At 38.7% G+C, this 17,917-nt stretch overlaps 1 protein-coding gene and 1 non-coding gene across 2 annotated transcripts in view; both read left to right on the top strand.

Annotated features, from left to right (window-relative positions):
• Nucleotides 1-15,467, top strand: part of AP1S3 (adaptor related protein complex 1 subunit sigma 3) — a 57,339-nt gene extending 41,872 nt beyond the window's left edge. The window contains exons 4-5 of the mRNA XM_059927545.1: nucleotides 8,041-8,178; nucleotides 13,435-15,467. Coding sequence (XP_059783528.1) covers nucleotides 8,041-8,178; nucleotides 13,435-13,470 — 174 coding nt within the window. The 3' untranslated portion in view covers nucleotides 13,471-15,467. The remainder of the gene's footprint in view (nucleotides 1-8,040; nucleotides 8,179-13,434) is intronic.
• Nucleotides 13,200-13,272, top strand: TRNAK-UUU (transfer RNA lysine (anticodon UUU)). Its single transcript has one exon. It is a non-coding gene; the product is annotated as a tRNA-Lys (tRNA).
• Nucleotides 15,468-17,917: the final 2,450 nt, after the last annotated feature.

Raw genomic sequence — 17,917 nt, 5'->3', positions numbered from 1 at the left:
GTCCTGGTCTCTAGACTGAGTCAGTCTCCACCCCAGCTCTGACTTCAGTTCTGTCTGTCATCACATTCCTTCTCTCTCTCAAGTCTAAAATATGAACTGCATTTGCACCGAGGATCAGAATGCAAGGCTTTCCCCCTTTCCTGTAATTCTTAGTAAATGGAAGATCCAGAGCTTTCCAGAGGCAGGTGGTGTGTGTATGTCCAGACCACAGCCACACTAGACACCTTGTTTCAATAAACTAGAATTTAATTGTGAAGGATTCCTTGATATTTTGTCCTTTACTCCCCATTGACTGTCTTCTCTTTTCTATTGTGACTTTTTATCCTCTCTCTGGTTTCTTTTACTAAGCTCCAAGTGTTCTTTAATATTATTTATACATAAGAAAAAAAAGAACAAAACACCAGACAAACAAAACCAAAATCCTTTTCCTTCACATTGCTATTCAGTCTCCATGCATTTACTGCCAAGGAATACACTCTACGAGGTGCCCTGATCCCCAGAACACATTCACTCTGCGGCAGCTTATGGCTTGGCTTCACCTTTACTCCTGCAAGGAAATCATAATGGTCAACACCAGTGATGCTGCTTTAATCTTCACCTGCCTTAACCTCTCTGCAGCACTGGACCCTTGCTCAGTGCAATCCTTTCTTTAAATCTGCTCCTCTTTATTCTGCCCTGACTCTGAGTTCTGCTAATTCTCATCCTGTGTTTCTGAAGGCCCCAACTTGGTTTCTTCCCCAGCTCCCTCCCTCCCCCTGCCCTCTAAATGCCCTCCTGCTCTTTCTTTCTTCTCTCCTGTGTGTCTACTAGACTCTCTCTCCTGGAAATCCATCACCAGATGACTCTTCTTCACTTTGCTGATGACGGTCTTCACTGGGCTTCTCAGTCACCTCAGTCTTCACGTGACAAGAAAAAATCAGCTCCTGAAAACCTGTTCAGTCTTGTGCTTGAAATTATTATGTCCTAGGATCTTTCAATGCAGAAGGACAGTGTTCCTTACATATTTCTCCACCCTTTACTTAAGTCTGCCTCTGTCTATTCAAATTGGATGAAAATTCATCTCGTTTCACTCTCACTAGTATAGTTTCACTTGGGATTACAGTTTTGCTTTTCCTTTAAACCTCACCTCTCCCCCTTTCTGCCTCTGGGCTCATCTCTGCCTGCCTTTCCTGGCCTGTTTGTTACCATTTTCCTTCCAATGCAAAGATCTCTGGTGACATTCAGTCACTCTCCTCCATCTTTAGTGAATACAATTCAAATTTCTTAGCTTGGCATTTACTCATTGTAAACATTGGTCCCAGACCACTGCTCCAGCCTTCTCACTTCTCTGTCTTTTTACCCCTGACATATCCAGGGCTCCAGCCACACGGAGCCGCCTTGTATCATCCTCAACTTGTGCAGGATTTGCCTGACCACCAAATTGCCAGTATCTCGAGATCATGACCTGGGACTTATCTGTTCGACTTTTCAACACTTGGAACCAGCTCTGGGCCAGATTTTAAAGAATGTTCCAGAAACAGTTTATCTAGTTCACAGTCTCAAGAAATGAATCAGTGGATTAGGAAAATGTTTTCTTCTCAGTAATACTCTCTTTCCTATTTCCTGGCTCACTGAAGATTTTTATTAAGTGCTGTTAGGAGAATTTGTTTTCAGAAGAGTTTTCTATACTGTATTCTATATAATGGAATGAACAGCAGTTGAAGTATTGCTTAAGGTTTTATCAGATTTGTTGCAACAGTTTTCACAAGGATGAGTACCTGAAAGGTTTCTGAAATAATTTTCCCTCCCTCTCTCCCTCTCTTTGATTCTTCTTCTTCTTTTTTTTTTTGTCTTGTAAGTTATGTTATAAGACCTAAATATTGCTTCAGAGATTTCAGTTTGTTGGTCAGTGTATAGAAATAATAAGACAGACCATTTTTCTTTTGCTGTCTCCTGGTTCACCAAGTTTACTTTCATTTTTTAAAAGAGAGATTTGAAAATATATTGTGGCAAGTTTTCAAACCTGAGATTATTTAATTTTATGCTTTCAATTATTCAGAGGAATTCTGACATTGCAGTACTTTCTTTTGAAATAAACCGCAGACTTGGCCTTTAGCAAAACCCTGAAATAGTTCTCCTGAGGCCCAGAGATTCCCATAGCCTGCCTTTTCCCCCTCGTTTCCACACTCTGGTTTGACCTGTTGTGTTTTCTTAGATTTATCCAACTGTGATCATGTGAATTGGGATTGAATTTTATCTCAATCTTATCTGACCAAATATCAGATATTTCAGAACACGTTGCTTTCTCGAGAGAATTTGAATCAACTTCACTAATTCTAAGCCCAGTTAAAGTGTCAGTAGAATCAGGATGCATTCCTATTTCTCTAATATTATTAATTTTTCATCCTATTTTGGCATACCTTTAGAAGCTCTGTCTTTGTCATGGACCAAAATTTAATTCACTAAAAAAATTCAATGAATCTTTCATTAAGCTAAGAGCAGCTAAAAGCAGTTCAAGCCTCTGTGCCCAGTACATGTTCAATTCTTATTAATTCGCTGTGATGAGTAAGCCCAGCAATACTGATTCTTATGACATTGTCTCAGGAATGATATATTTCTCTTTGGTTTTCTTTTCCTCTTGTGTTAATCCTGAAGGTTTCCTTGAATTTTACCCTTATATTATCCCAGAAAAGAACTCTGTACTGAGTTTCTCATAAGACTAGAAAATATTACCTTCCTATGACAGATAAATCAAAATCTCTGGCTACTAATTTATTTATTTATTTATTTTTTTAGCACTTTTCAATTCCCAGGAGATTTACAAGGATTAACTAGTTAATCTTTCGGTCTTCAGTAAGTAGCATGAAGCCCAGTTTATAGAGGCTAAGAGGCAATGCCTCAGAGTCTCACAGTAGATAAGGGTCAGTTTGAGGACTTAGACACCTGCCATATTTTCCCATTACAGGCTGTTATGGGAGGTTTTACTGATGCCCCCAGACGGTGCAGAGGTTGCTGCGCTGGAGAGGTTCTGTCTTGATTCAGGGAGTTTTCTTGTTGTCGGGGGAGGGGTGCTCTGTGTCCTGCTGGATCCTGGTGTCAGCTGGCTTTCTCACCAAACCCATGATGTGACTCATCATAGATCTCTATTTCACAGATAAGAAAAACGACATTCAAAAAGTTGAATAGAAATATTTACTCTGCTCATCTCATGGGGGCTATTATGAGAATCAAAGACATAGTGTAATTAACAATACTTATAAACTGCTAATCGCTATGTAACTGTACTTTGCATTATTATTTTATACATCCTTTTATGCATTTGCTGTACATAACTTGAACTTTTTGTACTTACTTTAGAACAGAATTCAGTAAAGGAAGGTCCCTCTTAGATTCTATCCAAAAAGATTTAGTTATTTAAATGCCAGAAATAATCTCACTACATCATGTATTATGCTATAACAGAAGTTCCTCAAGCCAAATTATAGTAAAATTGTAGTAAAGCACAAGACTAGGAGATCAAAGATAACATTAAATTACCACTGCTTTTTCCTTTTATAAGCTTTCTTCCAGAATATAGAGATATGAGAAAATGAGAAAAAATAAGGAAAGAGGCTCATGTGTTTATTAACACAGAAGCCATGTGCTTTTGCAGAATTAGATGGAGTGCAGTCATCTGAGCATCAAGGGTACATTTCTGATATACTGGGGCAGCACCCTGAAGGTAGAATTAGGAGTAGTATTTGAGGAATTAGACAGTAGCTGAAGAAATCTACATTATGTCTCAGGTTCTGAGGTGTTTTCTCTTCTTACTCTCAGGTACAATAACCCCTTGGGGTTAGACTCAAAGAATAGCAAATAGAGTAGTATTTTGAAGTTGCTGTATATGAATGACTTGCTTATTTGTAACATTCTCTATAAGGCCAGTAGAACTTGTGTAGCCATTTCCCTTATAATCTGGAGATAGTAACTGTATAATCAAGGGGTGTGTGTGTGTGTGTGTGTGTGTGTGTGTGTGTGTGTGTATCTGACTTTGCATATTACCTAACCTTATCCCTACCCCTTGAAACTAGGTGCAGTAAATTAATTGCCCCGTGGCCATTGGCGAGCCCTGCAGCCTTGGGGATGGGTTGCTGCTAGGAGAGTGGAGAGTGAGGTATGAGAAGTTCCCAGAGAACTTGCATTAGTATCTGTCAAGTTCACTTTGCAGGATTCTGGTTGCTCGTTTCTTCTCATGAGGTTCCTGTCTGTCCTGGATTCCTGGTCTACACCTGCCTTGAACTCTGGGATTCCCCAGCTCTTGCTACTATAAATCCTGACTTCCCACCTCTTCTGATCTCTGGTAACTGCTTACTTCTTGTACCTTCTTTAATGTGCATGAATGTCTAATCTACTGTGCTTTCTTTCTGTTTATCTATATTGTTTAAAATTGCAAAATAATGCATATTGTTACATATCCTTCTAGACATATACAGTTTTTTAAATAAAAAATGGTATTGTATTATGCATATTATTCTGCAACTTTCTTTTGTTCCCCTTACCAGTCTATCTTAGAGCTATTTCCACGTCTATTCATGGAAATCTACTTCATTCTTTCCAACTTTATTCATAGAATTCCCATGGTATATAATATGATACACAAGTAGGGGTAGACCATACTTTATTTAAGCAATTCTATCATGGCTGGATTTTTGAGTTTTTTCCAATTTTTATTATAAATGATGCTGCCATCATCCTTGTTGTTAATATATATTATTATGCACTGGTTTGGGTATAGCATAGGAATAAATTCCTTGTGGAATTATTGGGTCAAAGGATTTATACATTTGAAACTGATGGACACTACAATTTGAGCCTTCAAAATGTCTATAAAATTTACAAATCCCACCAACAGTGAGTGCGAGTACCTATTTATCCATACATTTAACCAGCAATGGATATTATCTCTTCTTAATAGTCAGATAGTCATTAATTCAATTTGCATTTTTCTGATTACTAGTGAGGCTGTATATATTATTAGATGTGCATTGGCCTTTTCCATTTCTTGCCTTGTCTATTAATTGCTTCTTGACAGCCTTTATTTGATATTTTATGTTGTGGTGTTTATCTTAGGGATTCATGAGAATTCTTTCTATATCATGGATATTATGCTTTCCTTTCTGTTATATATGTTGCAAATACTATTCCCAATCCATTGTTGTACTTTTAACCTGTACTCTGATCTCTACATTTTTGCCTGGGAAGCTCAATTCTAGTCTCATTCAAATTCCTGGAGTGAGTGTTCTAGAAATAAAGGGGTTTATAAGCTGAGAATATTTCCTCCTATGATGCCATCCTTTTTCTGATGGTTGTTCTCAAGAGGGAACCCTAAAGTTCTGGGGAAGTCCTGGATTATAGTATCATGTCCCAGTGAATAGACTCTTATTTTCAACTGGTTTTACACATATATGTGTGTGTATGTGTATGTGTGGAGAGAGAGAGAAAGAGACAGACCCTGTAGGGAAGGGGAAATTAGCTGTGCGTGTGTGTATACACACACACACACACACACACACACTTGTTGATTTGATGCTGTTTTCTAACGAATGAAGAGATGATAACCTTTGCAGATTCATTACATTAGTTTTTCTGAGCTGGCCATTTATTACAGTGGTTTTGTACTTATTTGTTCTTATGCTTCTAGATTCAGTTGAATCTGTCAATATAAACCATTTTCCTTGGAGAGTCTGCAAGTTTATTGACCTAAATCCTAAATATATGATGCAATTTGTTAAAATATTGGCATCCATTTTATGTAAAGTCATAGAATTCAGCAGGATCAGAGGACTGTTGATCTGGGAAGCCATTAGTCCCCAGCATCATAAAAATAAGGCCTGTGTGGTGGCCGACTCATTCATTTATCCTGCGAACATTTATTGCATCCTACTATGTGCCAGGCTCCAGAGGTATATGGATGACTGAGACAATTTCTGTACCTGAGCTCACAATACAAGGGAAAGTGATTGATAAGTAAACGTATACTTGGGCACACAAGATGTAAGAGAACACAAAGGAAGTGATGCAGAATCTCTATGGGAGAAAAGAGGATTTGGGGGAATCATTGTGCTCATACCTTTTGAATTTGGCCTTGAAAAATGAGTTTGATTTTGCCAGCAGAATAAAGGAAAAGACATTTGGGGAACATTCCAGGAATTTCTGGAATGTGCAAAGGGCAAAGGCATGAAAGAACGGGGTGAGTTTGTGGAATGTGTAGCTTTAGCATGGTGTGGGTACCGGCACAGGAAGCCAGAGAGCTGGGCTGTAAAGATTCCTATATGCCATGCTGAGGAATCAAAACTGTCCTGAACAGAAGACCTCACCCAGGAAAGGACCCAGATCAGCATTTTAGCAAAGTGCTAGTGGTCATTGGACTCACGTGGGTAGACACCACCTAGAAAGTCACGGCAGCACCCCAAGCGAGAGACATTGCAGGCCTGAGCAATGGCGAAAATGGACAAGAGGTTAGAGGTTCATTTACAAGATGGAATCAATAGAAATTGGTGATCAAATTGAGAGGGATGAGATCAAGGGGGAGAGAGGAATGAGAGGGAGGGGAACTTAAGCTGAACTGTAGAATGAATTAGATTGAGCCACTAGATAGAGCTTGCAGCTACTAAGCAAAATAGGGACTAAAGGGAAAAGAATATGCTTGATTCAGTTTGGAATACGGGGATGTGGACTGAGGAATATCCAGGCAGAAATGTCTGGTTAGTGGGTGAAAATATTGGATTAACGCTGCAGAGGGAGATCAGGCCCAGACAAAGATCTCACTTTGTTAAGCCACCTGCATGGAAGACCCAGATATAGAGAGTCAATGAGGTTATCTAGGAGAATGTACATGTTGCAAAGAGAAGAGGCTCTCTTGGGAAGCACCAGTCTTTAAGAAGAAGGTGGGTCCCTAGAATGTAAGCATCCTGCTGCAGAGATGTTTGTTTTGCCGATTGATGTGTCACAAGCATTCTGTAAATACTTCTTAAATGAATGCAAGTTTCCGGGGGGAGATAAATCATCCAAGGAGCCTGAGAAGGATCATCAGAGATGATCATCAGAAATGATGAGGAGGAAAACGGGCACTGAGTGGTATTGCCAACATCAGGGAGTAAGCAAGAGGAGATTTTCAAACAAGGGATGGGTGAAGTGTATCAGTTGCTGTTGAGCCATGAAGGTGGGAGAGGACTGAAAACTTTCAGTGAGCAGACCTTCCGTAAGGTGTGGAAAGCGAGAGTTGAGGGATACGTGAGAAGGGAAACAGCAAGGATGGTGCCTGAGTGGCTGTCTGGTTGAAGCATTGGAATTGAGCCTTATTTGGATTATGGGGAGTGGTCTTGCTACTTGCTACATTTAACCAAATCTATCAGACTCTGCTTTGGTCTGTGACAGTGGCAGCGGTTCTTGACGTGTGGTCCCCACACCAGCATCATTAGCATCACCTGGGAACCCATTAGAAGTTCAAACTGTTGGGCTTTACCCAGACCTACTGAATCAGAAACTCCAGGGTAGGGCCCAGTAGTGTGTGTTTCAATGAGCTTTCTGGGTGATTGGGATATACTCTGTAGTTTGAGAAGCACCGGCCTGGGACATAATTTTGAGAAAAATTAACACAATTGAGCTAATTTGCCTCTGAAGAATGAGCTTCTGAGAGTTCTAAAGCTAGGAGCCAAATGTACAGACCAGAGGGCAGGAGCAACGAAGCCCTCGTGCCTGAAACGCAGGGCGGCTCAGCTTTTATCTGTGCGGATGGAGAGATGAGTTGGGCAGCTTGACTCCTGGACTGAGTCTCAAATTTCCTGTTGTGACATTAAACAATATTATCTAAGGACATGCTCTGCTTTAATAGAATGTGGTTTTACTTTTATTCAGGGCCCGGATTTCCGTAGTTCTACTTTTCTGGCTTTAAAATACCATCTGATATTTTTATCTTTGGTGTGCCACGTGGGTGTCACTGTTGAAAAGCTTGAATCACTGGCCCATGTTTCCCCTGATACTACTGCAAGTTTATCAAAATATTCGTTTTTGTCTTACCAGGTCTGCGAGCTAGATATTATCTTTAATTTTGAAAAGGCTTATTTTATCCTGGACGAGTTTATAATCGGTGGAGAAATTCAGGAAACATCCAAGAAATCTGCTGTTAAAGCCATTGAGGATTCTGATATGTTACAGGAGGTCAGTACACAGTTTCTCATGCCCTGGGAAAAGATGATGGTGGTGCTGTGATGGTGATGGTGGTAGTGGTGATAGATTGGCTGACACTTACTGGGTGTTTACTCTGTGCTGGGTACAGTTTTTTTTTTTAAGGTAAATTCTTTATTTTTAATTTTTATTTTATTTTTAAAATTTTTGGCTGCATTGTGTCTTAGTTGCAGCATGTGGGATCTTTTGTTGTGGCACGTGGGCTCCAGAGTGCATAGGCTCTGTAGTTTGCAGCACGCGGGCTCTAGTTGAGGCGTGCAGGCTCAGTAGTTGTGGCGCACAGGCTTAGTTGCCCCGTGGTATGTGGGATCTTAGTTCCTTGACCAGGGATCGAACCAGAGTCCCCTGCATTGGAAGGCGGATTCTTTACCACTGGACTACCGGCGAAGTCCCAGGGTACAGTTTCTAAGTAAGTTACGTGTATTAACTTATTTATCACAGCAACTCTAAGAGGTAGGTATATCGTTACCCTCATTTTAAAGATGAGTAAACTAAGACACAGAGCGGTTTAATGACTGTTCAACCGCACACAGCTAGTAAGCATGGGTTAGAGATTTGAACCCAGGTAATTGGGCTCCAGAGTCTTTGCTCTTCATGTCTGAGCTTTTCAGTGAGGACACCACACTATCGAAAAGGGATTACATACTTGGTGCTATTCTTTTCAAGAATAATTTTATGGGAGGTATAAAAAGCCTTTCATTAAAATATCTGTGCTGCCCTGGGAAAGGAGACTAGCAATACATCATGATTTTACTTGCCAGGGATACTAGAGCTTTATTATTGAAGATGGCGATCATCATATTAATGAAAATTTCCTACCTTCCTGGGAGGCTGTATGTGTGCTCCTATTTGCATAAATAAATTGGGAATTCTGTGGCTTGCTTGTCAAGGGATAAATGGGCCCTGCAGCAGCCGTTTGGTCATGTTCCTGACTCTGTGATACTTATATAAAATATACTGGGGCTTTTCTTGTAGATACAGTCCAGATTTGCATCGTCCCTAATAACGGAACGTACCTACATTAACCCCTTCAGTCCTCCCGTGGGCACTGTGAGAAAGAGCGCTTCACCCCACTGAACTTTGCCCTCCCAGCATGCCTTTGGGGACCTGGGTTCCATCCCAGCTCTGCCACCTCTAGGTTCTTCTTCTCACAGCATCACTGAATCTATCTTTCTATTTTCATGATAGCTGGTCAGAAGATTCCAGAGCATTATCAAGTGTCTTTTAAAATTGGCATTAAAGCCATTCTTGCTGCTGTTTGGAAATAAGAGCCTGCTTCAGTTAATAAAACATTAGACACGACTTCCAAGCAACAGTTTTGGCACATCTTTGAGCTGATTACTTGCTGCTGCCCATCTAGGGAACCAGTCCTCAGGTGAATGGATACCGAGAAAGATACAGGGTACCCCTGAGCCTCTGTGCTTGCCTATTAGGAAGCTGATGCATTTATTTCTAGACGTGTTATCACCTCAAAAAAATGCACTTAAACTTTCTGATGTTCACTTGGCTCTCTCCAAATGACACAGGAAGGGAATTTTACAAGGTACTTGAGAAATCGAGTGGTTTGGAAATTCTACATAACCTTTCTTAAAATATGCCAGGGGGTTATTTATAATTCTATCCTCAGGGTCCTTACTGTGGAATCACGTTATAGGAGAAACAGACATTTAACAGGGTCTTTGGCACTTCAGTAATTAAAGCTCCTTGAATTAGGGCCAAGATATACCTGGGTTATTTTGAATTTCCCCTCTGTAGGAAGTAGAATTTAAAGGGCTTGTGGGTTATCTGGTGCTTCTAGTTCCATTTAAATCTGGGAAGCAGGTATTGACTGCTATTTCAAGAGAGAGGCCTTTCACAATTAAACATTAATTGGTCGTTCCCTGGTGTCCCTGGTGACTGAGTGGAAGGTCTTGATAGGTGAGTCTCAGGGGACCCTCCATTTAGCTGCCGTTTCCCCATAGTGGGCAGGCAGTATCATGACTGCCCTCTAAATCTTTCACTGAATTCACAGCACCTGCCAAATAGAAACAGTGTTACCGGTGTTCTCTTGGGATCTGGTACTTCAGCTAAGTCGATGAACGTCTGGCGAGCTGGCTGGAAAATTGACTTTGTATATATGGTTTGCTTTGTATATCTGGTCAGAGCAGTTGAGCATATGAATAGGCACAAGTAATATAATTGCATAAAGAGAAAAAAATTATTGCTTTCTTTTTTCCCTGTCCTTTGGACCTGAGCACGTATTTGTATTGAATACAAACTTAGTTGCTTAAGTTTAAGGGAGGCCTTTGTAATATTGCTTTTACTTTTAGCACAACTGAAAATCTCAGAGTAGGCCCTGGTCTTTTCCCTGACCCCTACCCAATAAAAGTTTTTTAGAATAAAAAGACTGTCTCTACATTTTTAGTAAGAAGATACGTAGTCTTAAAGCCCTAAATGCTCAGAGCTTATTCTGAGTGTACCGGGGCTAGATGTTGATAATATGGAAAGAAAGGAACAGTTTAATTGGTTGGGAATGACCTTAAGAGGTACCTTATTTTGAAGGTACCTGTGGACAATGGTGCAAAAATGATTAGAGGGAAAAAGAAACTCTGAAAGGAGAAGGTAGTGATCCTTAAATACAGAGGTTGCAATTCTTGGGATCACCAGTGGGGGCGACAAACAGAAGATGTTCCGACCACAGAATAAGAAAGCAAGTTAAGAAGGGAGGGTCAAATGGTACCTCATTAGGTCAAGCAATGGGATTCCTCATATGTGTATGTGTGGATTCATGAGAACTGGCTAGGTGCACCCCAACACTGTCACCCTTAAAGGCACAAACCATGTTAAACAGCTATTGCATTATGGTTTAACCAGGTTAAACCATAATGCAATAAAAACTCGTAGCATGCATAGTGCTGAATGCACAAGAAACACTGCTGTGCTGGATGGATAACTGGGGTCCCAAGATACCCTAGTCCTCTTGTGAAAGGCTAGGGCAGAGCTCTTTAAGTTTGTGCCAGCCTTAAAAGTCTGTTCCAGCTTTTAAAGGGGCAAGCCCAAGAAAGTACGAACCTCATATGTCATTGGCTCATGTAACTCTAAGTAACAGCACAGCTCAGAAAGGGCAGCCAGCGTAGCCTCAGGCAGATTGACTTATCCGGTGGTGTGAAGCAGTGCCAATAGCTAGAGGCCAATGAACTGTGAAGCCAGTGAAGTGACAACTCCAGGGCCTTTCCTGGCCCAGACCCCTTCTAAGGCTGCAGGCTCATATGGTCAAATTTGCAAAGGTAAGATAGCTCAGCTGCAAAGAATTTGTGGCCACATAATGAACATATAAGATATTATAGAAGTGTGTCAGGCACTTAATGAATAAAACCCATTCTGCTATTGTTCTGGATTTTGTGATATTTGTAATTTAAAACAAAATTGTAATCTACTTTCATTTTTTTCTCATTCTAAGTAAACTTTATACCCAATTTTATATTTGTAATTTTGTATACTCTTCTAAATGGGATAAACTCTAGTTACCAAGAAACAGTCATGGGCCCCTGGCCAATGTGATACCCCTGTCAAGTTGACAGACATGGGCAGTATCTGTAAGAGGAGAGACAGGGCAGAGGTCTTAAGGTGTGGGCTTCTCTTGGCCATTGCTCATCCAGGAGGTTTAAGAGCTTTATAAGAAAAGTGTGGATAATGGACCACAGGTATTTTCAGCAGAGGAGGACTGGAGTTCTACGTAGAGCTGGTGAACACAGTTAGAAAACCTGATTTCTAACCCTAGTATCTTCTGAGCAGTCTTGCTTAGCCATGGTCTTGGTCTCTTTGGGCAAGGCTGGTCAATGTCTTCCCTGGCAGGTGCACGTGAATCACATCTCCTGGGGTTCAAGCTTAAGAACAGGTTAAGCATTGCTGGCTGTGCTGTGACTTCCATGGAAGAGGTAGGGGTGTTACCAAGGGCTGGCCCCTTGAGCTCCCTGATTGATTCAACCCAGGGGCCTTGTTACACAAATATATTTGTTACACAAACATATGTTTATAACAGGAGAGAGTGGAAGAGGAAGTCCATCCATCATGCATAATAAAGGGCTTGCAGCATGACTGTAACTTTGAACTCTGCCTGTGGCTGTGAATCCATTTAAACATTGTTTTTAAAGTACTGGGGAAAAATTAGGGCCTTGTGGCATGTTAACAAACTTGGTAAGTGATGAGGAGGATGAAGAAACATAATTTATGTACTTTGGAGGAAAGCCTTTTCAAAATACGTGAAAGAAATTCTTAAGAATTATGGTCTGCTACTAGAGAATGGATTTGAGGACACAGGGAGGGGGAAGGGTAAGCTGGGATGAAGTGAGAGAGTGGCATGGACATGTGTTCACTACCAGATGTAAAATAGATAGCTAGTGGGAAGCAGCCACATAGCACAGGGAGATCAGCTTGGTGCTCTGTGACCACCTAGTGGGGTGGGATAAGGAGGGTGGGAGGGAGACACAAGAGGGAGGGGATATGGGGATATATGTATACGTATAGCTGATTCACTTTGTTATACAGCAGAAACGAACACACCATTGTAAAGCAATTATACTCCAATAAAGATGTTTAAAAAAATTCAAAAAAAAAAAAAAAAAGAATTATGGTCTGTTTATCCCTTATGTCTTGGCAATAAGATGTTCTGTATGTGTAATGATACGTATGTTATGTATGTATGTAATGATGCATACGTTATACAAATACAATTCAAATTTCTCTAATGCCTGTGTCTGGAGGTAGTCCTCATGGTTATTTTAGCAGGCACATTTTTCTGAAGTCAACAGTGATAGCTTCGCAGCTGTTACTTTAGCATTTCTCTTATCAGACATTCCTTTTATGGTCAAGCTTAGCCATTTCTCTGTTGAAAGTTATTTAATTCCAGCCATATGGATGTGTATACAAATTATACTCAAACTTTGAAGCACCTTTCTTGATTAGAATGCAAAGATTTATGACCATGTACACTTCAAAAACTTCTTTTTGGGAATTCCCTGGTGGTCCAGTGGTTAGGACTCTGGACTTTTACTGCTGCGGGCCTGGGTTCGATCCCTGGTCGGGGAACTAAGATCCCACAAGCTGCGTGGTGCAGCCAAAACAAAAACAAAAACAAAAACTTCTTTCCTCTAATGGCAAAATAAATGAGTAAGAGAATGAAGAATTTTCACAGTCCGCTAAAGGATGTGGTTTAAGGGAAAATTGCTCTAATCTATGGTTCTCTTTCAGACAATGGAAGAATACATGAACAAGCCTACGTTTTAACCATGCATCTACTTGAAGACTCCAAGTGCTACATGTTGTGAACCTGTAAATAAGTAGTGCCTTGCATCCAGTTATTTGACAGAGCCTCTGGCACCATGCCAAAAATAACTTAAAAGGGATTTTTTTTAATTAGCAAAAATTAAAGTTGTTTAACATAATGTATTTATCATTATTCGTGTCTGTATTATACTGTATATGACTACTTGGATGTTAAAACAACTGCTTCATGGCTCAATAGGCTGAATGTTTGTTTGCAGTGTTTTAACTCCATGTCATATTTTTGAGCTAATTTAAATACATTTATTTTGTTGCATTTGGTCCTCTCCTGACGGGGTGTAAACTATGTTGTCATTATCCATGATTTTGAATGTAAAGTATATCTTGTATCGATAATACTTTTTCTAAATGTTTAGCTTTTTAAATTGTATAATGATTCAAAATTATGTTAATAGTTCAGAGTTCATACATGACGTTAGACATTTTTAATACACTTAATACTGTAATTTCAGTCCAGATACAGTGTATCTGATTTTAATGTCCTGAATTCATTAATTTTTCAGAGCTGGAATTAAGGGCAACAACCAAAGATAGTATAGGCCTTAAGTGTTTTTGATGCCTTGGAAGCTGCTATCTAGGCTGAGGTTTTAATTTTACCTTTTAATTGAATATAAGGGGCATTCCAATAAGGTTGTGTTTTGTACAGACTCTATGTATTTATTAAGGTTTTGAGACATCTGAAAAAGTGTCTATAACTTCCCTTACTATAAAAATAGTATAATAAAGATTAATAACAGTAGCAATAATACTTATTAATACTATTATTTTAATAATCTTTTATGTTACAAGCACCCTTAGTTGCTTGAGAGATTTTTGTTTCCAGTATGTTTTCATGTATATCTAATATATTTGAAGGCTTACTTGGAGCATTTAATATTATTGCAGCCTGTATAGTAGGTGCCTTTCCTCCTTTTTCTTTCCTCATCTCCCAAAGAAAATATTTGCTGCTGACTGTTATTATTATGACTATGTCGCATTCATGCTTCCTGGAAAGTTCTATATAACCAGGTGGTAGAAGTGATCAGACATTCTAGGGAAATAGCTTGTACTGTTCCGTCTGGTGCCGTGCTTTTGATGTCTTACCTGTACATTTTCAATGTTAGTTTTGAGGTCAAATGTCATCATGTTGCAGTGGTTAGGGACCTTCTAGTATTCTTCCTAAGAGAAGAGTGTGCTTGCTGTTGGAGAATCCAACATGAGGGGAAAATGTCCTCTTTGATTCATCATGCCGGACGTATTTAGGGAAAGATGGCAAGACAAGAGTGGAAGAACATGAGGAAAAATTGACCAACTCCAAAATATAACCATTATTAAAAGGAAATACTTCAGGTTAGTATATGAAGTAATTATGGGGCTTTTAATATCTAATATTTCCTCAAATTAATCATGTATTTACAATTAGGGCATCAGATTGAAGTTTGTCATTTTTATCACTTTGTTTACTTTAGATCTTTGATTTTGTGCTTTAGCTTTTTTTTTTTTTTAACATGGCAGAACTCTTTATTTTAAAAAACATTGTGTAAAGATAAACTTTATGTAAATTGATGTAAGTTTTTCTGGTTCTTTTGAAGCTCTCCACCATTTTTGGATGAATGTATTGATTGAATCTCATTCAAATGTACTCCACATATTCTGGGGAATTCCATATTAGACACTGTCTAGTTATAGCGGGGCCTCCTCAGACTTCGTGTCAACAGCACACGTAGAGCGTGAACATAATGATATGGCACTCTGGGGTAAATTTGAGGGATTTGGGGGACATCTTACATGGACTTTGGTGAAAATAATCATTATGTTTTCTTTATATCATATAATTGTCATTATGTTTTCTGTATATCATATAATTGTAATAAAACCACCAAGGGAAAGGAAAGATAAGAAATATTAAACTTGTATAAAAACTTCCAAATAAAATTTTTTTTAAGTTTTTTATTGAGGAACTTAAGCGTGTTTTTATGAATATAATTTTTTTAAAATCAGATTTTATGCTTGAAATTGCTACCCATAATTCTTGGTGAAGTCCTTCTAATATAACCTCTTCATTTTCTAGGCAATTACCTATCAAGGTGGAACTTCATAAGCAGGTGACAGCAAATGAGAGAAGAGAATTTATTGTTTTGCTCCTATTGGCTTTTTTCTCACCATTCACCTACATTTTGATAATCTGATCTCTTTACACGTAGTTAATGACTCAATCACCCTTTAAATCTACTACTTTTCTTTCATTAACAAATGTAAAGTTGACATTTCTTATGATAAATCAAGTGAATTTTTTAAAAAAATTATTTATTTTTGGCTGCATTGGGTCTTCGTTGCCGCGCGCAGGCTTTCTCTGGTTGTGGAGAGTGGGGGCTACTCTTTGTTGTGGTGCGTGGGCTTCTCATTGCGGTGGCTTCTCTTGTTGCGGAGCACGGGCTCTAGGCGTGCGGGCTTAAGTAGCTGTGGCTCACAGGCTCAGTAGTTGTGTTTTGAGGGCTCTAGAGCGCAGGCTCATTAATTGTGGCAGAGGGGCTTAGTTGCTCTGCGGCATGTGGGATCTTCCCGGACCAGGGCTCGAACCTGTGTCCCCTGCATTGGCAGGCGGATTCTTAACCACTGCATGACCAGGGAAGCCCAAGTGAATTGTTAATTCAAACTTCTTCCCATGTCAAGTCTTCTAAAACAGTATAAAGCTTTTTCATCAAACATACAACAAATGTTGTTCTTCTACAGCTAGTAATTCTTCTTTAGGATTTGTGTTATAATACCCATGAAATATCACTCAGAACTGTCTTTAACTTTACTTTTCTAAGTTTTAATCAATAAACTTTATTGGTAAGTGTTAATATATTTTTTTCACATGGTCCCTGCAATTTTAAATTAAGTTCAGTAGATGCTCTGGAATGTGAGTAAGCAAGCCAATGACTCTTTCAATAATTTGTGAAGGGAGGGTCATTAAATTTTTTTTTTAATCCTTATTGAACGTTCTAAGCATTTCCCTTCAGGGCTTAACAGCATAGTTCCTAACAAGGGTAGACTTAACCGTCTTCTAGATTAGATAGAGTTGTTTTCATGTCGTTGACATGTCCTTTGTTTAACTAATAGTATTATTCCAAAGTGGTAATTTTTACTCATTCCTTTGCAAAATAGTGAGTGTTTCCATGGAGGGTGGTAAAGAGAGCATTTATGCAATTGTGTGAGTTAATGTGGGCTTTTGCTGTTGTTAGCATGATCTTATAACTAGCTTTATGAGCTACACCTGATATTGCTATAATTTATAAGAGAACTTTGCTTCTTATTTTATACTTGTGCATGTTTAAAATGTTAATCTTGTGTAAAGTGGATGTTTAGTAGAAAGATGCCAGCATAGTTTACTTGATAATATTTTGAAGTAAATAAGACATTTAGACTGAAGAAGAGGAAAAATTACGAGAACACTTGGTTCCAAACGTGAGATAATCCTCATACGGCTTTAATAGTGACTTTAAACTCTCTTTTATACTGTTTTTTGGAGGGAGAGAAATCTGTTGAATTTGTGAAGCCTCCAGTTTTAATAAAATTTTTCCTCTATGGTAGAAAAATATCTGTAAAATTTGAGACTGTATAAATGTGAAGAACAAAAACTAACGGACTTGTAAGGGGTTTATGGTCGAAAATTGTTTCAAAAATAATTTAAGTTTTTATGTATTTAAGAATGGTACAAAAATAAATTTTAAAAATATAATTTTGAAGATGAATGCAGTCAGTGTTGGAAGTATTAAAATATTAATTTCCCTTTAATAAAATAAACTTCTAAAAATGTCTTAAATTATAAACATAACTTTCACTTATGTAGGATTAAATAATCTTGGAGAATCTGTATTTAAAGGATTGATTATATTTTCCTGTTTTTAGAAATAAGTATTTTTATTTCTTGAAGCCAAATTTTAATGCTCTTTTATTGGGTCAGAGTTTGGCTAATTATAATATTAAAAGCTAAAACTGAAACGATGGATGGATGAGTGAATAAACCAAGGCACATAATAAGAAAAATGGATAAAATCAATTATGTTCTACTTAAAATGTCTAATCTTATATGATGATAGTAATAGTTGTAAAGAAAATGATGTATACATACTTCCGCTATTAGTTGAACACTTCATTAAAAATGTAAGAGCAGAGAGCAAATTAAGTTGGAAGAAAATTTAAACTTTTTACCTACACACAAAGAAGCTCAAGAATGATAAATCATAAAGTAAAAATCAGACTACCTCATCTGGAAGTGTTACATGTGTGTATTTTTTTTTTTAATTTATTCATTTATTTATTTATGGCTGTGTTGGGTCTTCGTTTCTGTGCGAGGGCTTTCTCTAGTTGCGGCGAGCGGGGGCCTCTCACTATCGCGGCCTCTCTTGTTGCGGAGCACAGGCTC

Source organism: Balaenoptera ricei, chromosome 7, assembly GCF_028023285.1.
Source record: "Balaenoptera ricei isolate mBalRic1 chromosome 7, mBalRic1.hap2, whole genome shotgun sequence".
NCBI classification, from domain to species: Eukaryota; Metazoa; Chordata; class Mammalia; order Artiodactyla; family Balaenopteridae; genus Balaenoptera; species Balaenoptera ricei.
The sequence above is the reverse complement of the archived record's forward strand: the minus strand, read 5'-3'. Positions and strand labels throughout refer to the sequence as shown.